This window comes from Musca autumnalis, unplaced genomic scaffold, assembly GCF_047663935.1.
Source record: "Musca autumnalis isolate F117 unplaced genomic scaffold, ASM4766393v1 scaffold_3, whole genome shotgun sequence".
In the NCBI taxonomy this organism is placed as follows: Eukaryota; Metazoa; Arthropoda; class Insecta; order Diptera; family Muscidae; genus Musca; species Musca autumnalis.
Genome location: NW_027411866.1, coordinates 40,558,986 through 40,582,717, shown reverse-complemented (window position 1 = coordinate 40,582,717; position 23,732 = coordinate 40,558,986). Strand labels below are relative to the sequence as shown.

General features: G+C 37.7%; 2 protein-coding genes across 7 annotated transcripts in view; one reads left to right on the top strand and one right to left on the bottom strand.

Moving 5' to 3' along the window:
- Positions 1 to 23,732, top strand: part of PIG-K (Phosphatidylinositol glycan anchor biosynthesis class K) — a 478,228-nt gene that overhangs the window by 59,293 nt on the left and 395,203 nt on the right. The window lies entirely within an intron of this gene.
- Positions 1 to 23,732, bottom strand: part of LOC141396711 (uncharacterized) — a 253,927-nt gene that overhangs the window by 196,316 nt on the left and 33,879 nt on the right. For 4 of the 6 annotated variants that reach the window (XM_073972344.1, XM_073972345.1, XM_073972347.1 and 1 more), the window contains exon 1: positions 10,085 to 10,575. The exons of 1 other annotated variant lie outside the window; for it this stretch is intronic. In XM_073972344.1, the coding sequence (XP_073828445.1) occupies positions 10,085 to 10,097 (13 nt within the window). In that variant the 5' untranslated portion in view covers positions 10,098 to 10,575. Of the gene's footprint in view, positions 1 to 10,084; positions 10,576 to 11,934; positions 12,582 to 23,732 lie in introns of those variants that run through there. One more of the 6 variants, XR_012411230.1, reaches the window with a different exon arrangement.

The window sequence follows — 23,732 nt, the reverse complement described above, 5'->3', positions numbered from 1 at the left end:
AAGGCGTTTAACATTAAGAGGGTCATGACAATTGAAAATCTGTCATATAGTCAAGCGAAAACTAAATATTCACCTATCTTTACTTACTTGCTTAGCTGGCCCATTACAGAACATTTGTTCCATAGACCGAACTAATAAAAGATCTCCAATTCTCTCTGTTTAGTGCTTCGTTGTTTGGAATACCGCTCCTTGACATCTCTTTATCCAATTGTTTGCGCCATCTATTCTTTGGACTGCCAATTCTGCGTGCACCGCTATGTGGCTCGAATTTATACGCCTTTTAGCGGGTTCATCATCGCTCATTCATATTATATAACCTAGCCAAAGCAATCGCTGCATCTCGATACGTTTAACTATATTGATGTCGTTGTATAGCAGATACAGCTCGTGGTTCATACGACGTCGATATTCACCGTCAACGCAGATCGGTCCGTAGATCTTTCGAAGAATTTTTCTCTCAAATACGCCAAGCACTACCTTATCTGCTTGCGCAAGTACCCAGACTTCGGAACCATACATCAGCACGGATAATATCAGAATTTTGTAAAGCGTTAAAAAAATCCACCTATCTTTAGAAATAGTTTTTATCTGTTGGATGAGGATATTAAGGGACAATTTTAAACTCTTCCACATCCGGGAAGAGGTTTAAAACCCACCCCAAATAATACTCAAGAATCCTCCAGCTATTTTCATAGAATGAAATCTTACTCGCACAAAGCCTAACGCAAATAGAAATCGGGAGGAAGAGAATGCTAGAAAAACGCAACAACAGCACACTGTTGCACAGTGTAAACTTTTCACTTACTTTGAAAGCATCCCTCTGCCAGTGATTATTGGCGGTGATTTCAATGCCAGGGCGGTGGCATAGCATCTAGATGTGGCATTTATTGTCTGAACAATGGTCAACCCACCTTCCGTCTCCAGGACAGACATGCCTCTGTCTGGGACCTAATGTTTGCGAAAAAATCTTACGAATAGCAATCACTTGCCCATAATTGTGGAAGTTGGCCACGGCCAGAATCCACCCAGGGCAACTGAAAGGGTGAAAAGAAGGGCGGTTTTAGAGGAGATGGCAAAAATAGATGTAGGGGGCTCCATTCAAGACTTTAATGATAAAGTACGTGAAATTGTTAATAGAAATACAGTCAGATTAGAAGCCACAAATATATACGTCCCGAAAATGTGGTGGAATGATGAGGTACAAAAGTTTTTAGGTAACGGCAGGCGGCTAAGGCCAAGTACTTTAAAAGTAGAACCCTTCAAGACTTAAAGTCATATACTGAGGCAGAAGATGCGCTTCGAATGAAGGTACAACAGTGTAAAATTGAGAACTTTGAAACAGTAGTTGATGAACTTTCCAGTAGCCCCTCTACCAAGCGCTTTTGGAATACAGTTAGAAATGTACGAAAGTACAAACAGCCAAAAAGTATAAATCACTCATGGGATGAGGACCAAAAAGGAAAATTTCTTGATTTATTGGCTACAGCATCCAGCGCAAATAGTCCTGAGGTCGATCGAACAGTCTTTAATGATGAAAGGCCAGATCCCATTGAACAAAATGATTTTACCTCAATTAACACTGTGCGACAACAACAAAAATGACAAGGAACATCGAGTAGATTATGAAAGTAGAGCTAAAAATATGAGACACGTGTATCGGCGTTTTTAAAGTTTACATCGGAAAGTAACAAAAATAGGCGGGGCAAGTTCCGCCCATTTTTAATTTCTTCGAAATATTCGAATTAAGATATCTTGGAATCCTTGCATTTCAGGTATATAGTGTCTTTGGCAACTTTACTCAGGAGGGTGTGGGGAATATTTTTGATAAAAATTTTAACCCTCATGCGGTTCATCAAAGGGGTCTTTTTTGTCCTTTTTGCTATAGCTAATTACGCAAATGCCACCAAAGTAGGAGTGAGTCCCATCATTGTAGTTTTTTGGACCACACCAAATTATACATGTGAGAGCCCATATGACACCTATATTTTCACTGAACCATAGCCGTAGACCTCTAATGTATTTTCACATACAATATAAGCAACCAATGGCTTATCCTAAATAGATAATTTAAGTTAAAAGTATTAAAAATACGCAATTTTGGCAGGTCCGATCTGGGTTTTCTATATTTTTTTTAAATATACATTCACCACAAGTGATTTTAAAGCTATTTAAATTAAACACACAACATCTTCTGTATGAATTTATAACGAAAAATCATCAATAAGATATTTATATTTTTAATCGCAACGACAATCTGGTTAAAAATTGAAGATATGGCCCTAAACCCTACACCAAAAACAAGGGCTGCTAAGAATGTTATGGTTACAGATTTCTTTTATTCAGAGACTCACAATGAAATTTCTTTTGGAACATTTCTTTGTTTAACAATATTCCCAAAAAGTAAAGGATTTTGCTAGATTTTGATCCAGTATGGAATTATGTAAAATTAAGAGTCCAAAATTAAAACATATAATTTCATCCTAATATATATAAATTTGTAATGTAATTTTTGAAGGAAATAGTATACATAGATATATGGTTTATTTTAAGAATCATAAGGAAATTTTGTGTAGAATTTTTCATCCTTTGACACATTTCACCTATAACCAAGTTTTATATTACTTCCATGTATCAACTCGAAAAAAGAAGGAAAAATTTTTCATCATAAAAATTGGGAAATATTTTCATGTTTTTTTTTAGCAAAATTGATACTAATATATTCATGCTATAAAATGTAAATAGACATTTCATTTCTTTGGTGACCCATAGTGAAATTTGATGAAGAATATTTTTGTCTCTGACATCATCTCTCTAAAATTATGTTTTGTGGGACAATTTTGAATACACTCAGATGAAGTCCGACTTTAACCCTAAAACGTGTTTTTCATTTTTAGAGATTCCTGGCGATTAGACAAGAGTTACAGATTTGGTGTATTCTGAGACCTATAGTAAAATTTTATGGCAAACAATTTTGTAGAATATTTGGATCTGATACGATCACATTTTTAAGGAGTTTTTGAAAGATTTTCAAAAAAAGGACAAAAAAGACCCCTTTGATGAACCGCATGAGGGTTAAAATTTTTATCAAAAATATTCCCCACACCCTCCTGAGTAAAGTTGCCAAAGACACTATATATCTGAAATGCAAGGATTCCAAGATATCTTAATTCGAATATTTCGAAGAAATTTAAAATGGGCGGAACTTGCCCCGCCTATTTTGGTTACTTTCCGATGTAAACTTTAAAAACTCCGATACACGTGTCTCATATTTTTAGCTCTTCTTTCATAATGTACTCGGTTTTTCCCATCATTTTGAAAAAAATTGAATTTTGTTGCACAGTGTAATATAACTAGCATTTCCACATGTGTACACTCCGAAGTTGTGTCCCATAATAATTCAAATATAGTTTCTGTAGGGACTTCCAGTAATTCTTTGGAGGTGGATGTCTTAGGGGAATCTACAGATGACTTGGGAGAACCCTGTGAGACGCCAGTGGATGGCTCCAGGGTTGAGTCCTTGGTTGAATCCACTGACGACTCAGGGGAGGTCACTCTCGAAGAACTTGTGGTTGACTCTGGGCAGAATTCACCGGAGGAAACTGCTGGGGATTCCAGGATTTTAAATCCTAAACTTAGAGTTCCTTCTTCGCATCTTTTATTTAAAAATTTTCGACGTTTTCTACAGACAAGAAGCTCTGCTTCTGCCCCAGGATTAGATCTGATATCGTATGAATATCTAAAGAGATTGTCCCCATCCGCGTTGAAAGCCTTTTTGATATAGTGTGTGGTGTGTTTAAGAGTGGTGGAATCCCTGAAAATTGGAGGTTTCTTAAAATCTCCCCTATCCTGAAGCCAGGGAAGGACCCAACTAAATTAGAAAATTACAGACCTATCTCCTCCTCTCGGTACCCCTTAAATGTCTTGGGGCTATGTTTTGAAGGATTTTATCCAAAATTATCTTGAATCAAATGATGTTTTCCCAGAGAGGTCATTCCACATCCGTGTGCATCAATGACTTAATCAATACAGTTTATGCTTTAAAGTCTAGAGGTCATCAAGTGTTAGATTTTTGTGTCGATGTTGAGAAGGCCTATGACTGTGTGGGGGTAGATACACTGAGATCTAAATTGGATAACCTGGGGGTGAATGGCGCGATTGTCTCATGGATTGCAGATTTCCTTCATAGGAGGAATCTTGTTCTGGGTTCTCGCGTCGTCTCCGTCAGTGGCGGTTTGGCCCAAGGAAGGGCCTTGAGCCCAATTCTCTTTAATGTATACACAATTTCGGTTCATGACATACAGTCTCAGAATTGCATACTATTTTAATATGCGGACGATTCTTTCCTGGTGGTTTACCATTGGGATTTCGAGTCAGCCAGATTTCTTTTGAATCTCAAAATTTTTGAATTTGCTTCCCGCTGTGGAGAAATTAACTTACGTTTCAATATAAACAAAGCATCAGCCATTCATTTCAATAGGAAAGTCCGGCAACTGAATCTTAACTATGATGGAATTGATATTGGATAAAATTTAATACTTGGGATACTATGTTGTATCAAATAACATACCCTAGCAGAAGTAGAAAGGAAAAATAAGTGTTTGAGCACCGTAGGTGGATGTAAAAAAGGCGTGGATCCACGCAAATCCCTGCAATTCTTCAGGGCATGTGTTAGGTCTAAAACAGAATATGCATCATCAACTCGCTCAAATGCAGATAAAGGTTCTATTAATAAAATTAAAACCTCAATTAACAATTGTCTGAGGAAATCACTTGGGTTAATAATATCAACACCTTTCCCGCGTCTTTACCACCTGGCGGCGGAATTACTCCCCGATTATAGATTCTGTCTCACAGCAGTAAAAGAATTGGCAAAAGCGTATGCATATAAACTGCCCATTATACACACGCTTAGAAATCTCACGCACCCCATTAATACTGGTATTTATAGAGTTCACACTGGATTCAAAGATATCCTGGAAAGGATTGGCAAAACGTCTCCCTTAGGGATTAGGGTGACAAACATTACTTTTGATGATGATTTTTTTAAGGGGGCAGTCTCAAAAAGGACTGATGCAGACAGATCGGTAATTTGACAACTGTATAGATATTTAAGCAGCTCAAAAATAAGGGGTTTCAGATCTTCTTTACGGATGGTTCTGTTTCCCCTAACTTCTCTGCCTCGGCTTTTATTCATGAGGATTCTGTTATAGTCTTTTCGTATTTCGGTAATCTAACGTTGTCCTCAATGTCGGTTGAACTTATAGCAATTGTGAAGGCACTCGAATATGCCGTTAACAATCAAATTCGAAGAGTAACCATTCTGTGTGATTGTCTTAGTGGTCTCAAAGCGATTAAAAGCAATTATAAAGGTAACTATCTTATAGATAGAATTAAAGAGTTAGCTTCTAAACATTTTGAAGAAGTAGAGCTGCATCACATTCCAGTACATAGTAGTATTCCACTTAATGAAATTGTTGATCAAGCAGCCAGAAGGGCTAGGGAAATCGGGTCGCAGATTGATACACCATTGACTATCTCTGATGCAGTTACCCATATTACTCATATTCTATGGTCAAGAGTTTCAAACCTTTCAAAGCAGCGGGACCGGATGAGATATTTCCGGCCTTACTCCAGGAAGAGATAGACTACATTGAGTCCAAATTATTTGGAATTTTTACCGCAAGCTAAAAATTTGCGTATACCCCTAAAGCCAGGCAGGAGGCGAGGATAGTATTTATTCCCAAACCTGGGAAGGCAAGCTACGTAATTCCTAAGTCTTATCGTCCGATAAGCCTAACATCCTTCCTGCTTTAAACCATGGAACGAATAGTCGATACCATGATTAAGAACAAGATTCCAAACGATATGCTTAAATACAAACAACATGCATACGTTAAAGGTAGATCAGTGGAAACCGCATTACATAAGGTTGTACACCACATCGAGAGCACCTTCGACAGAAAGATGTATACAATAGCGGTATGCATTGATATTGAGGGTGCTTTCAATAACGTCAGCACCGAAACCCTTATCCAATCCTTAGATAAATTTCAGGTGAACCGGGCCCTTAGGGACTGGATAAGCCACATGCTAAGGAATAGATGGATAAGCTGCGGGCTGCTTGACGTAAAAATGAAGGTCAAAGTTGGTCAGGGTACGCCGCAGGGGGATTTTATCCCCACTCCTATGGGTCACTACCATAAATAGTCTATTAAGGACTTTAGCCGATGAGGGATTTGACCCATTCTGCTATGCAGACGACGTTATAATACTTCTGAGGGGTAAGAATCCAAACTTGATATGCAGAAGAGCTGAATCAGCCCTAAAACTAGCGTACAACTGGGCTAGACCAAGAGGTCTTAACGTAAACCCGGAAAAAACGGAAATATGTCTGTTCACTAGGAAAACAAAACTGGAACACTTTGAAGAACCAGTTTTCCTAAACAAGACAATAAATATATCCAATAAAGTTAAATATCTGGGAGTAATCCTGGATAGGAAACTTAAATGGAAAGACTATATTCAAGAGAGAGCTAACAAAGCTTATAGATGTTGGTCAACCTGTAGAAGGGTTATAGGCTCCAAGTGGGGTCTTAATCCTAGGATGACACACTGGCTATACAAAAGCGTAGTTAGACCTATTCTAACATACGCTTCAGTAGTCTGGTGGACAGCTATGGATAAAAAGTGTAATATTAAAATACTACAGAAAGTCCAAAGAATGTTCTGTTTAAGTGTAAGCGGCGCAATGAGGACAACACCAACGAGGACATAAGAAACTATTCTATATATACACCCAATTGAAATCCAGATAAGGTATGAAGCGGCTGTAGCAGCTATCCGAATTAAAGCGATGGACGAGTGGATCAGTAAGGACCACGTAACATACCATCAAAACATTCTACGGGTAATAACGGGAGAGTCAATGGATAACATTGTATCGGACCGTATACCTGAAACAATTGTAGCTGCCTCATGCGAGGCATTAATTCCAGACAGAGACTCGTGGATCGGCGGAACTCTAGCACAAATGCCGACTGGAAACTGTTGTTATACGGACGGCTCCATGCTAGGTGGGAGAACGGGACTGGGTCTTTTTATTGAAGAACCAGAGACCGAAATATCTCTTCGTTTGCCGGAGATCCGAGCGATTACAGAGTGTCTGAACTGGCTTAATGCCAACACGAGACCAACTACTGTAAACGTCTTTACGGACAGTAAAACTGCGATCAAAGCAATAACATCCAAGACAGTAAAATCACAAACAGTCTTGGATTGTATAAATTCGATCAACAGCTATTTTCAATATGGCTCGGTGCGTATAATATGGGTACCGGGACATGCGGGGAATAGAGGTAATGGGATAGCAAAAAATGGAAGGGAATTAGCAACAGTAAACTTAGAGAACGCAAAGCCACTAAACGCGTCTCGGCTAGAGTTAAAAACTTGGGCAAAAAATGCCCACTTATCCCTATGGAATAGAGAGGAGTTAGGGAAAACCGCAAAAATCCTATGGGGAGACCCAAATGAGGAAAAAACTAAAAACCTATTACTGCTAGGTAAGGCAGAGTTGAGTAGACTTACAGGTGTCCTTACAGGTCACCTGGGTTTACAAGCTCAACCGCACAAAATTAATTGTGCAGACAACAGCGTATACAGGGCATGCGGAGAAGATGACGAAACATTGGAGCATTTTCTCTGCCAATGCCCCGCTTTCGCAAACATCAGATCCCAGTTTTTAGTGAACGACACAATACCAGATCTTAATCAGGTTAAGGGAACAGAGTTCCTTAAATAAAATACGGTAGAGTCTCTGAATTTTTACATGAAATCAACATTTACATATGAACAGATAGAATATTGAATATAAAGCGGATTTATCCCTGTTGCTTGTTGTGACGTTATCTGTAAATTGGTCAAGATTTAAATGCCGAAGTTGAAATTTTTTTTGATATTTTGACATATATTTTAGCTTTAATATTCTTCCAAAGAGATAACTAATGAAATAGATATAAATATAAGAGGTAGGCATTTAATTCTTATTTGCTCCCTGTCACGTCTATGCCCCAAGAATTGGATTTCCCATAGTCCCGGGAATTCCCAGGTTCTCAGGAATTAGAAACTTTCATTTTCGAGCAGTCAAAACATTATTATACCCTATACCACAATGTGGAAAAGGGTATTATAAGTTTGTTTTGGTAAAAATTCATGTAACACCGCGAAATATTCGTCGGAGACCCCCAATGTGGTATACCAATCTTCATATCTCGATGAGATAAAGCGATTTTGAGATGTGTGTCCGTCCGTCCGTCTGTCCATTATAAATTGTAAACACGCTCCAGGCCGCAATTATAGACCGATCGTCACGAAATTTTGTATGGAGGTCGGGTTCAGATCAGAGTAGATCCCTATTCTTATTGGTGATAATCGTGAAATATTTAGCGGGTGAAATGGACCAAAAACATAATATTTATCCAATTTTCTAGCGGCTCTGTAGGTCTTAATAATGGTCCGATCAACGCGTAATTTTAAATAAGGTAAGAGTATATCACAAAGGAGAAGCTTGCAATTTGAAATGACGATCTGATAATATTTAGAGGGTTAAATGGACCAAAACGTTTGTGTGAAAATTGTGAAAATTTTTAATATACAGCTTATATCTTAATTCCTGGAAGTGACATTCCGGACAAGTGAGATATACTTGAAAGTGGAACGCTTGACCTTTCAATTGATGCCAATTATGTTGATGTGCATGATCAGATAACAGAGATACAGCCTAATATATGCCGTTATTTGTTTGTAGTGTAATAATAAACTCGCTAGAAGTCGCAATTATACATAGTCACGAAATTTTGCATAGTCACGAAATTTTGCACCGGGTAAGAGTATAGGTCGAAAAAGATGCCTGCAATTTTGAATGATGATCTGATATTCTTTAGCGGGTGAAATGGGCCATTACTTTTGAATGAAAAATATACAAATTTTATTTTTGGTCGATATTTCAATTCTTTGAGGACATATATCGGCAAAGTAGCCTACATATGGAAAAAAAACTACTGGCCTTTTCTCTGATGTAAATTGCAATAAAGTGTTTGCTAGATAACGGGCCTACTGCCTAATATATAATGGGTTCTGTGTAGAGAACCACATTTTTATCCCATGCTACATATTGTCTCTCCAAAAGTTTATGTAACACCACGAAATATTCGTCCTATACCCCTTATTTGGTATGCCAAAATTCATATCTCGACGAAATAACGCGATTTAGCGATGTGTGTCCGTCCATTACAAATTGTAAACAAGCTTAAGGCCGCAATTATGGACCGATTGTAAGGAATTTTTTAAGTAGGTTGAGTTCGGGCCAGAATAGAAATGATTAGTTTTTGGTGATGATCGTGAAATGTTCAGGGTATGAAATTAATAATCCGCAAAATTTTACACAAAGTTTGAGTTTATGATGAAGAAGAAGCGTATAAACCAACGTGAAGATCAGATAATACCTTGCGGGTCAAATGGACTGAAACTTTTGTGTGAAATTGGTAAAAATTTCAATAACGTAGCGGTTAAACAACGGAAGTAGTAGTACTACATAAGTGGGTTTCATTATATTTTAGTTTGTGTGAACTAAATTTTCCTTTCCTGCTATAAGGTCATAAGTGTTATACATTACATCTCTGATATTTGATAATTAAATTTTCACAATCATTGAAAAGAAGTTCCGTGGAGAGCGATTGTCCAGGGATAGTGGTATAGGGTATCCCATGGTCGGCTCCGTCCGACTATAGACTTTTCTTACTTGTGTTAATACATGTTCTTCTGTGTAGAATTCGTTCAACTTTTGTATAGACGTTATTTAATTGTTTCATTTCCTGATTTATAAGGTGGAAATATCTCATAAGAAACTATTTCCCGGGCAGTTCTCTCGTAAAAGCCTCAAAGAAGTGGGCCAAAAACCAATTTAAGGGTAAATAAGCGCCGGTTATGGAACGACAATCACAAGGTTTCGTTCGGAGCGTCATCCGTCATCAGTATCCGATTTTTAAAATATATAACAAAATATACACATATTGTGTATGAAAATTACCTTTAAGTAACATTTACTTATAACGTATAGTCGTATAAGCGACTACTGCAGATTATGCGAAGATGAGGAAGAGACGGAGACGATTGAGCACTTATTATGTCGTTGTCCAGTGCTCATGACCAGGAGACTTCGAACGGTGGGTGAACACACTACAACATCTCTGACAACGTTCTGTCAAGTCGAGCCGACGAAACTGCTTCTTTTGGCCAAAGGTCTAAAATGGCTTCAACGAGAACCAACCAATGCGCCTTAGCATGGCAAACTCTTCTCTCTCGCCCTTATATCTAAAACATCCTTTTCAATGACTTCTCTAACATTAATACTCTTTTTACTTCATTATCTTGCTTAATTCTTTCCTTGACATCTATTCTTCTTTTCCATGTAATATACATTTCTTCTCTTTCAAACCCCCCTACAGGATGAACACAATGGACCATAAGGTCTCCGAGTGAAGTGGCTGTCCAATATGACAGCTACGCGTCCTTTAACCTAACCTAACCTACTTATAACGTTCTTAATTATGTGGCCAGTAGTGGGATTCTCTAACTCATTTATTGAGTTACCGACAAAAATGGTAAAATTAAAATGATTATAATTTCGGTAATTAACGATATTATTCCGTAAGTTAGAGAGCAATAAAAAGTAGTAGTAAAGTTTTAACGATAGCAAGAGTGTTGCCAACTTTTATTTGAACTTTTCATTAATAATTTTACGTTTTAATGTTTATGTTTGTCGGTAACTGAAAAAAGAGCTTGAGAATTGCACTACAGGTCGATTTAGAAATTTTATAATAAAGCGTGTTTTTCGTATAAACGAGGGGGAAGTAAATCATGTTTCGGCTTTATTTGAAAGTACTTTCGGTGTACTTTATATACAAATTTTATTCAATATAAATATTCAAATATTTGGAACGTAGCAAGGCAAAGACTTGTTAATACGCTGTCGTTCATAATTATATGACCGCCACTGTAAATGCCAAATTTCAGTCATTTCGATGTGGTAATGAGGCTAAATCTATGAAGCATCATCAAAACTTGGACCGATATAGCCTATTTTCAATACATTGATTTCAATATCTTGATATTAAAAGACGAACGGACGAACATGCGTACATGGTTATATCGACTTAGAATTTTATGCTGATCAATTATATATGACATTTAAGGTACGACTTTTAAAGTACCCTTGCCTCTTGCTATGCTACTATAGGAATGTACGAAAATGCGTTAAAATTCCATCCATCGGAAAAATTAATTTTTTAATTAGAATATCCAGCAATTTTCCCATTTTATCCCCAAAACTCACTAATGGCCATATACAAATTACCATGTCTATATAAACCAATCGCAATAATATTTCATATTTAGAGCCCATACAAATATTACCAAAATAAACCTAGGAATACTGAAAATTTTCGGGTTAACTGTAGGCTTATTCAAATAAATCGATATCAACTGGAAATATTGCAGAACTATAAATCTACCTCTATTGGAAAGCTTTAAAAGTAAATCTACTTATGTCTGAGAGATTAAAAAAACTACATTTTGGACATTTTGTGGGTGTTTTCGATACTTTATCATCCCACACAGTTTGGATTTTGAACGGTTATAATACTACAGCAAATTTAAATAGCTGTGGACTATAGATGTTAACGCCAGTATCTCAGAACAAATGTCAAAATCTGAGTTTCTTCATTGTACCCTACACCACACTGTGTCTTTGTGTATTTGTATGTAACATACAAAAAGAAAGGTATCATATAGTCGGCCCCGACCGACTTTGATCCTTTCCTTACTTGTTTTATACCTAAATCTATCTGAAAAAAAATTGTACAAAAATCAAAATCTGCATTCTTTTAAAAATGAATCGAAATTCATTACTAAACCCTTTATTGTTCTATTTCCATATACTCGCACAATTTCCAAACAATGTTCTAGTCGCTCTACCTAATCCTCCATTTACTATTTCTCCAGTGAAGGAAAAGACTGCCGTTGGCGGTTGTTGTCCTTGGTATGTGGTTGGTGTGTGCAACTGGTTTGTGTGATGAGAAAAGCTGGGCTCCTTGATGGTCTTTCGACAATTCAACTTCATCCTTCTTCGACAATTCAACTTCATCCTCCATCCGAGCTTGTCTTTATTGTCAGTCATATTGATGTTGGAGGGGTATACTTATGCCGTACTATAACCGGGACAAAAGAATAATTTGTTGAAGATTTGCAGCACTTGGGCAATGTCGACTACCACTTTGATTAATGTTTTCAATGGCGATAAGAAAGTACTTTTATAATTCTTATTAAAAAAGTGTTATATTTCCTCAATTTTTATTGTTTTGATAATAGTTTACAAACGTTGTCTATTCTTTTATTGTAGAAGTTATGCAAGTTAAATTTGTAGTTTTTCTTTTATCCAAATTTTAATCTTTCTCTTAAGCTCTTTTTTATTTTTAGATTAATAAAAAAGTTTCAATTTTCTTCAAGAAAGTGCATAAAGGCATTTGCTGTAAAGAAACAAAAGAAAAGATCAACAATTAATTAACATTTTGTAAATTTCCTTGAACTTTTTATAAATGACGTCAGAAAGTTATTACGCTCAACTTCTATTATAAAATAAGTGTGGGTTGATTATGCAAGAAATATAGTTTGTAAAAACTTCCCTGCTATCTATGTAAATTAAAAAAAGCCACTTTGAAAATATAGCGTGCTAATGTTGAGAAGGTCGCGACATGGAAATATGTATTGTTACGAATATAACAAGCAGATTTAATCAAACCCTACACCACTATGTGGAAAGGGTATTATAAGTTAGTTTTGGTAAAAATTCATGTAACACCGCGAAATATTCGTCGGAGACCCCCAATGTGGTATACCAATCTTCATATCTCGACGAGATAAAGCGATTTTGAGATGTGTGTCCGTCCGTCTGTCTATTATAAATTGTAATCAAACTCCAGGCCGCAATGATGGACCGATCGTCACGAAATTTGGTATGGAGGTCGGTTTCACATCAGAATAGATCACTATTTTAATTGGTGATGATAGTGAAATATTTAGCGGGTGAAATGAACGAAAAAGATAATTTTTATCCGATTTTGTAGCTGCTCTGTAGGTCGCAATAATAGTCTGATCGCCTCGAAATTTTAAATAAAGTAAGAGTATATGGTGACGTAGGGGATGGAACATACCAGGCAACGGTCCTGACCGGTTTTAACATGGCAAAGCCCAGGATTTATCTTGGTCCCTCTTTCATCCTAAGTGGACACTGACCTCCCCGTGGTGTCACCTGGGGAACTGCCTTTAACACCCGTTAAAGGTAGTGAGCTAACATGTGCCGCGCGTTCACCCATAAAAACGTTAAAAACTTGGGTTTGGGCGTCGGGTTAGTAGCCCTCCCCTAGAAAAAACAGCCTACTATGAAAAAACGAAAGAAAAGAAAAACAAACCCCTCTAAAGTTGACGAACCCCGCAAACGTTTTAAGGACCATGATCTGCGAATCTGCACCTGGAATGTTCGCACTCTTTATAGAGAAGGTGCAGTCTTCGCATTGGCAGACGTACGTGAAAAGTACAAGACCGATATTACTGCCATACAGGAAATAGGATCGACTGGAAAAGGCGTCACAACAACACCTAAAGGTGACGCACTGTATTATAGCTGCCATGACGTAAAACATGAGTTTGGTTGCGGATTCGTAGTTAGTCGGAGACTAAAACATCTGGAATCCAGCTTCACCCCAGTGAATGAAGGACTTGCTGCAATTCGAATAAAAGCTAAATTCTTCAACATCAGCTTTATTTGTGCTCATGCTCCCACTGAAGAAAAGGACGAACAGACCAAAGATATATTCTACGAGCGCTTAGAAGAAACATATGACCGTTGCCCTGCCCATGACATTAAAATCATTCTAGGCGATTTTAATGCCAAAATTGGAAAGGAGAATATCTTTGGCCCAACAGTTGGGAAATTCAGTCTCCACAGTGAAACATCTGACAATGGTATGAGGCTGATAGACTTTGCAGCTGCAAAAAACATGGTAGTTAGCAGTACCAGATTTAATCATCTCGATATTCATAAGGGCACCTGGCTGTCTCCAGATCAGAAAACAAGAAATCAAATTGATCATGTTGTGATAGATGGAAGACATTCATCGAGCGTGTTGGATGTACGATCGTTCCGAGGCGCAAACATTGATTCGGACCACTACCTTGTTGCAGCAAAGGTACGCACCCGCTTAAACGTAGCAAACAAAGTACGAACAGACACAACACGAAAGTTAGACATCGGTAAGCTGCAATCACAACAGATAGCCACAGCATATTCCACTCAACTAGCCCAATTGCTTAATCAAAGCACTCCTCATCCCGATAACATATCAGCGCAATGACAAAGCATTGCCCACTCCATGCAAACAGCCGCAAAATTCATACTTGGATACCAGAGACCTCCACCAAGAAATCGTACCATGATGAGGAGTGTCGTGCTGCCACCGAAGAAAAAAATGCGGCATATAAGGCTACTTTACAATCCGTAGCAACGCGTAGCGCACGAGAGAGATACAGGGAGAAAAGGAGAGAGGAGAAAAAGAGAGAGAGATGGAAAAGCGGGAGTGTGAACAAATCGAGATGTACAGGAGCCAGAATGAAGTCCGAAAATTCTACCAAAGAGTCAAGCATCAAACTGATGGCTTTGGTACAGGCACATCCTCCTGTAGAGACCAGCAAGGTAATTTGATAACTGATACAGATAGTGTACTCAGGATATGGAAAGAAAATTTTTCAAATCTGTTGGCATCCAATAGCAGCGAAGACGACGAAGATACCACAGTCCCAATCCCAGAAGATGGTATTGAATGTATACCGCCCAGCCAAGATGAGGTAAAGACAGCAATAAATCGGCTGAAGAATAATAAGGCAGCAGGGGCCGATGACTTACCAGCCGAGCTGTTCAAAACCGGAGGCGACACGCTGATAAGGTGTATTCATCAGCTAGTTAGCACCATCTGGCAGGAAGAACGAGTACCCGACGATTGGAACCTGAGTATCCTGTGCCCCGTCCACAAGAAGGGAGATAAGACTGTATGCTCTAACTATAGGGGCATATGTCTACTCCCTATTGCCTACAAGATCGTGTCAGGGATATTGTGCGAACGACTAAAGCCAATGGTTAACGAGATAATTGGACCATACCAATGCGGCTTTAGACCTGGCAAGTCCACCATTGACCAGATATTTACCCTGCGGCAAATCCTGGAGAAGACCTAAGAGATGCAGATCGACACCTACCACCTTTTTGTCGATTATAAAGCAGCCTACGACAGCCCGCTGCGTTCAAAGGTATTCCAAGCTATGTCTGAATTTGGCATCCCCGCAAAGCTCATCCGGCTTTGCAAAATGACTTTAACTGACACGAGGTCCTCAGTTAAAATAGGAAAGAACCTCTCCGAAGAGTTTGGTACCAAAAGAGGTTTCAGACAAGGAGACAGCCTTTCGTGTGACCTCTTCAACATCCTGCTAGAAAAGGTTATACGAGAGGCAAACGTCAAAAGAAGTGGCACAATCTACACCAATAGCCACATGTTACTTGCTTATGCTGATGATATAGACATCATGGGGCGATCAGTAAAAGAAGTAACTGATACCTTTATGAAGGTCGAAGGAGAATCTGCTAAAGTGGGTCTGGCGGTAAACGGTGAGAAGACCAAGTTGATGGTGTCGACGCGCAATGCATCCATTGAGCTCGGACCGACTGTGGATGTTGGTTCCTATAATATTGAGGTAGTAAAAGACTTCGTCTACCTCGGCACCTCCGTAAACACAACAAACGACATCAGTTGTGAAATAAAAAGAAGAATTGTATTGGCCAACAGATGCTACTTTGGTTTAGGTAAGCAGTTTAAAAACAAAGCCACATCTCGTTAAACAAAAATAACGCTCTACAAAACACTGATACTACCCGTGCTGATGTATGGCTCCGAAGCCTGGGTACTTGCGCAAGCAGACATGGCAGTGCTTGGTGTGTTTGAGAGAAAAATTCTTCGAAAGATCTACGGACCAATCTGCGTTGACGGTGAATATCGACGTCGCATGAACCACCAGCTGTATCTGCTATACAACGACGTCAATATAGTTAAACGTATCGAGATGCAGCGATTGCGTTGGTTAGGCCATATCATTAGAATGAGCGATGATGAACCCGCTAAAAAGGCGTATGAATACATGCCACATGGCGGTGCACGCAGAATTGGCAGGCCAAGGAATAGATGGCGCAAACAAGTGGATGATGAGATGAAAAGGCGCGGTATTCCAGAGTGCAAAGCAACAAATAGAGAGGAATGGAGATCTCTTCTTAGTTCGGCCTATAGAACAAATGTTCTGTAATAGGCCAGCTAAGTAAGTAAGTAATATGATAAAGAAGAAGCTTGCAATTTGAGATTGCGATCAGATAATATTTAGAGGGTTAAATGGACAACAACTTTTGTGTGAAAATTGTGAAAGATTTTAATATACAGCTTATATATTTTTTCCTGGAAGAGACATTCCGGGCAAGTAAGCTACGAGTATACTTGGAATAGTAACGCTTGATCTTTCTATTGATTTCAATTGTGTTGGTGTACATGGTAAGATAACAGGGTTACAGCCTAATATACCCAGTTAATTGTTTGTAGTGTTGTCATAAACACACTAGAGTTCGCAATTATAGCTCAATAATTAAATTTTGCACGAGGTAAGAGTTTAGGTAGAAGAAGATGCCTACAATTTTGGACGATTATTTAGCGGGTGAAATGAACCATTACTTTTGTATAAAAAATAAAAAAAATAGTTTAAGTCTATATTTCATTTCCTGTAGGACATATACCGGCATAGTGGCCTACATATGGAAAAACAACTACTGACCTTTCCTTCTGATGTAAATTGCAATAACGAGTCTGCTAGATAACGGGCCAACTGCTTAATATATAATGTGTGTTGTGCAGTATGTACAATAAATCACGATGATCACAGATTTTCGTTAGTCAATCTACATAGTTAATCTACATATGAGTTATTCACCTTTCGAGAATTATGGATTTTGACGGTGGTCGTTATCACGGTAATGAGGATGATGAAAAGGCCTAAAAACTCAAAGATAGGAAACCAAGTTACACATTATCTAAGAGCTTCTGTCATTCTATTGAAAATGATGGAAACGTAGAGGAACTTAAATCATAATCAGACAAACTTTGCTAATTTTGAAAGAGTTCAAAATGATTCAAAATTTACAAAATCTCAGGCTCATACAGAGCAGTTCGGTAGTAGACATCGCTTTCTTCGATATACAAGAAGTAGTATTCAGCAATGAAAGATGATCCATAATTATCATTAGTTTTCAATTAAATAATGGCTTTCAATGATATTGTTTATACCACTGCAGCATAAAACATTACGTCAAATTAACAACAACTGTAGTAGTCGTTGCTGTTGTCGGTTATTTCAACCTCTAAAATTACCGACCAACAGGAGATAAATTAATAAGGTACGTACTTGTAGAAAACGCAATGTGCAACACGCCAACATATCACACAACATTATATCGTTAATGGTTACCCACCACCTCCCACCCCGGCGAGTTATTAACGTCAATTAATAAATGTTTGCCAAAGGAAAACAAGACCATGGTAGGGAAACTGTGTAGTACAAGGTTGCCTGTGTGTCTGGTGTGGTCTCGTGTTACCAACGACAGGTTACTAAAGAAGATGTCAAGAGATGATATTGGACACTGAATGTTTGAGTATTTTGTGTAAGCACCGAGTCTTTTCTCTTGTCCACTTCAGAATTTAGGGGTAGAGAAGTCAACAACAAATAGTAAGTTATTCATCTTGCAACCACGAATGGTGATTACCTTAGTTGTGGTAGGTGACTGCAAATATGTACATATTTGTGTGGTACAATTTAAGTGAAGGGGTTTAAATGCTGCTAAATAAAATTTTACTTTAGGATATTGAGGTAGATTTAGGATCATTTTATTTGAGAGATACATTTTTATATAAGCAAATGTAAACGATATTTATTGAAATACAAAATTAGCAATCCACACAAAATCAATTCTAGTAGATAGTCAGGCAACCGCCACACCTTCAGGCTTTAGCAATGATGTTAAAACACTTCAGATGCTCTTATCATGGTATTTGCTAATGTTTGCCAAGATACCTTTTCATCTTCGTGCGTTCCTATGAAAATTTATAGGCTTTACACACAAATCCAAAATGGATATAATGTCTGATTTCCGAAAGGTGTAAATTTTTTTTATTAAAATTATCTCAAGCCAAACTCTTGACAAGCTGCCTATCAGAATGAGGAACAATAATGCCATTCACAACGTTTCATGACAAACACCCAATTTTCTAAGCGGAATAATATATCAAAAACAAAATAAAGTTTCCAATACCGTTTCAAGGGATTTTACTGAAATTTCATGTTTTTTTTGATAAGATGCCACTGCTGCTATGCTCTTTCACATATACTGTCTTTAGCCTAAAGGCTGAGGCAGTTCGCAAAACTAAATAATTTTTGGGTTGCCGTGAAGTACCCTGTCCGACTGTAATACAGAAATTGGTGGAAAAATTCGAGCTGTTTCGAGCATTTGGGACACGGAAAACCAAGAGTATTTTTGGAGAAACCTCTACATCCTCAACGTGTGGCGATATATGGTCAGCCTGGGTGATAGGGTCTTAATTTTTATACCCTCAGCATTTATGCTAACGAGGGTATATACACTTTCATACGGGCAAAATGTGGCTCATCGAAATAATGGTTTTAGACCCCAAGTATGTTTGGACGAAATGTGTTTCAGACAATTTCAAGTCGATTGAACAATGTCCGTCCGTCTGTCTGTCTGGCTGGCTGGAGCGCACGATAACTCTTGAATGGATTAACCGATTCGGTCCAAACTTAGTTTAAGTTCGGAAAATTGTACGTACGATAACTGTTGAAGGGAGTAACCGATTTGGTCCATACTTTGCAAATCGTAAAATGTCTACCAGGCTTAGATGAGGTTCCAATATGGACTCAATCGGTCCACTCCTTCGGATAAGTTCAGTTCAGGACCTGCTCTCGAATCGCTTTGATTTTTGTTTAGCAACTTGCATTCACTGCCCCCATACGACGGTACAAGTTTCATCAGGGGCAAGTCCACACTTCCTGAGTAAAAAGCCTGAAAGTTGCAAAAAACCCCCATGACACAGTGTGAGGTGGTTGGAGCGCAGGATAACTCTCAAACGGATCTGCCGATTTTTTCTAAATTTTGGCCTTAGTAATATTTTGTCCAAACACAGTTTAAGTTCGAAGGTAAGCTATATCGGTCCACTCCTTCAGGTACCTCCCCCACAAAAGTTCAAAAATGTTCGAAAAAGTTGTTCGCACGATAACTTTTGAAGGGAGTGGCCGAATCGGTCCATACTTTACACATCCTAATATATCTACCAGATATAGATCAGGTTCAAATATGGACTATATTTGTCCACTCCATCCGGTACTTCCTCCACAAAATTTCGGATATGTTCACCTTAAGACCTGCAATCGAATCACTTTGATTTTTGTTGAAGCAACTTCCATCTTATTGAGCAAACAGCTCGAAGTTTGTAAAAACCCACTATGCCACCATATGTAGTGGCTGGAGATCCACTTTCATAATGGTCAATGTCGATCCATTCCTTTAAGTATCTCATCTGCAAAACTTTTAATATTTAATCAACATCTTTGTCAGTTCATACGCCCAAAAATTTTAAAACCCCCTAAATACATAGGTTTTTTGGAAAAAATTGTTTCAATATACACAGGCTGAGGGTATATCTCTGTCGGCAAAGCTGACTGATACTTTTTTACTTGTTCGATAATAAGTTTGGATCATGATTAATGACAGTTCACAAAACTAATGCATTTTTGGATCGTATTAAAGCACCTTTTTGGACCGCAATACAAAAATTGGTGATAAAATTCGAGCTGTTTCGAGCATTAGGGTTTATAGTCCGACGGGGACATTGGACCATACTTTTTCGAAAATGAGGTTCGATTCAAGATTTCAAATATGAAATTGATTTCTTATAAAGTAAGTGAGATTCAGTGCAACACTAAATAACCTAACCATATTCGACACAGCAGCGTAATAGAAGATCAGACAAAGAAGGAAAGCGTCTCGACTTTTTTCCTATTGCGCTTTCGCGGTTATGGACCCACAAAGCCTTAAGGTATTGATGACAAAAGGGATCGCTTTGTCAGGCTCACATCTTCTGAATCTTTAAGAAATTTGATTTAGTCTTGAAGGCATACTTGTAACACATAGAATTCATAAAACTTTAACTTGTGATTCGGTATGTATACATATATGTAATTCACATTAATTCACATGTAGTCGGGAGTTTTCCTTCTCCATTTTTGTGACACCGGTCACAATCGTAGAAAGTAGCAATTAGATATGTATGTATGTACGTTTACCCCCCAATGTGCCCCAACGGCACAATATTTATAACGTATTTTCTTAGTGGAGCTTAGCATGCTGTGTTCTCCCTGTAGCACCACCCGGTGTCACTGAATGTTTGCAGAAATGTAAGTATTTAACCCACTTCCAATGAAGTCCACAAAAATCTATAAATTATTTATGGCATATAGTAAACCATTAGTTTTTACATAAATGTTTCATCAATTATTTAGCCATGTGCAGAATAACAAATTCGCGGCCATACAACGACAAAAAGTTTTTTTTTAAGATAGAGTTTTAACAGAAATCCCGTACCAAATAACAATAACAGTGCCATTAACTTTGCCAATGTATAAAATGTAACACACACTTCAAGAAAATTTTTCGTTATATTGCCATAAGGAAGAAGTCATACGTAGTGGGCTATAATAGGGAAAGAGAGGAAAAAACTAGTTTGAAAGTGTTTTTTTAAACACATTTGTCGTTGATTACAAGTTTGTAATTTTTCTTATTGTAAAGGGCATAAACATTTGGCATGACCTAACTCAACATCAGTTTTTGTTATGTAAATAAATTTTCTCTTAATTCCCAACCACCACAACCACAATATTTTGAGTGCACAATGCTTTAGGTACATTTTTTCTCTTCCTGTTAAGTGAATGTGGTGTTTTTTTCTTTCGCAGTATCCTTGAAACGTATAATAGTAAAACAATTACTGTGTATTTCTTGGCCTAAACAAACTAACTAAACCGGGCAGAGGATGGTATGTATGTATGTATGTATATATGGACGATTTCTTGAGCAAGTGTAGTCTAACGTTTGTCTATGTTTATTTTCACTCTAAGTATGTGTGTGTGAATTCCTTTTTTGTGGCAATATGTCCTTGACTTATAAATTAAAAATTTATGGTATAAGAGCACAAGGAGTGAACACTATAAAATCTAATATCAAATGGACACTTTGAACGACCAAAGAACAGCAATTCCACCAAACAACCAACCAGTTACACCACAAATGTGTTACTTGCATTTGACCTTTTGTTCGATCTTAAATAAACGTTATAATATTGAAACAGAAAACCATTACAACAATAAGAAAATGCTCACGTTGTGATTAAAGGATAACACATGCTACTAGAAACAATGTATTGTTAGATATTACTAAAAATGTATGCACGATTCTTCATGAACCAGACATTAGCAACAACACCACCAGCAGTTGCAGTATATAATAAAGACATAAAACACAAGGACTTTGGTGATGCAGAAAAATATTTTGAAATAATAAAAGAATGTTCCATTTTATTTTTTCTTCCTTTTTACTTAGCAATGAAAATTATACCATATCCTTGAAACGTGTTTAGAGATTTATGACAGAACGTGATGTAGTTTAAAATAAAGCTGTTGTAAAATTTGGTTGCAATTGTGTGAGGAACCACAAAGTACAACATAAAGAATTTCCCACATAACATTTCGAAAAGAACAGGGGGAGACTTTTGTCGTATCACAGAGTACTAAGCAGTAGTATTTTTGCTCAATGATTGGGGAAGTTACCAACAAAGTACAAAGCATATAGTAAACGTAAGCATGGAAATAAAACGAAAATTACACAGAGGCTTTTAACAACAGCTGTGATGTCTTGCCGCCAATGCTGAAATTGTGATTATCAATTAATTATAAAAATCAGATATTAAATTTAGCAACTATTTTTGACTAATGGCTGCGTTTGATTAACTGTTTGACGTATCATATCTTATATTGAACAAACACTTTATAGATCAGCTATTCCGTACCAGTACTAATCAGTTTCTATATTATATATCAGCTTTTAGAACAATAGAACAACTATTCCATGGGCATATGCTTGTTTTTTTTTTTTTTTTTTTTTTTTTTTTTTTTTTTGAGTGGCAGCTGCCTGTACAGTTAATTATTCCATAACTCTAGTGTCCAATATAAGGAGGTAATCTCATTTGAAAAAACCGTCCTTGAGCTGCCAAATACAACCCTGCATTCCAAACAATATGAAAGTTGTTGTTATTGTATGGCAATGACAACAATAACAAAATATTGTTTGTTTACATTTTATCTAGTACATATATAATTTTTTGTAACAAATACATTTCAGTTAATAATTATTTAAATTAGCCAAGCGATGTAGCATCATCTTTGGCACTATTGCGGGAGAAAGTGTGTTCTTTTCGTGATTCATTTAATTAGTATAATTCCGGACTGCAGATACACAAACTATGCGAAAAGTTGTCTCGTATATTGGGAAATGGAAAAGAGCGTTTGCTTGCGAGCAGTGTTTAAGGAAGCCATTGTCCTTGATGTCGTCAACGATATTCATCAATTGATGACCGTAACTAGCGTAGAACGTATTTCGTTGTCAGCGAAAAGGCTGGTAAGTAATTGAATTGGTGCGCTGATGTATGGAATTACATTTTTATATACAGAATGTGTGTTGCTTGTTACAGGTGCTGTTGCTTGTATTCTCCGAGTCCGTGGTGGTTGTTGTTGTAGTCATCGCTCTTGACAGTTGCTTTTTGACCGCCACGCATGTTCGCCCCTACTAAGACTTCCCCAATGGTACCCTACCAATTACTAAACCAGCTACGCTTTGGTATCTGTCGTCGCTGCTTCCGGCTTAACAACCTTTGTCCAATCTAAGGGTCACAACATTGATGACATATTTATAGGCCATTGATCGTTTCTGATGAAGTACAAATGTTGCAAAATACCAAATGTGTAACGCTTCCGTGCTGACTGTGGAACCATGCCCGACCGTCCTCGCATTGCCTGCTGTGGACCCTTCATCGTATATTGCGTAGACGAATCCTTGTGTCGTGATTTCCGTAACATTCCCCGGAATTGAAACACAAGTGTTGACAAGCGGAACTTGTTGAAATTGGCTCATGGTGGCATTGTTGGTCGTTTTGTCATTTGAGAATCGTTTTGTCATCGAAGGAATGCAACTTCAGTCAACCCAAGATGGCTAATACCTATTTGTCTCGCCTTAATAAACTGAAACAATCAGCAAGCTTGTCTGTGATCTGCGCACCAAGGTCTTCCCTCATGTCCGCCGTCTCAAGATCTCAATGAGAACAACGTTGAATTGGTTAAGAGCCACTTTTCTGCTGTTGCCACCAAACTATTATCCATTATTTGTAATATATGTAGGCTGAATTTTGTAACGTCAGATG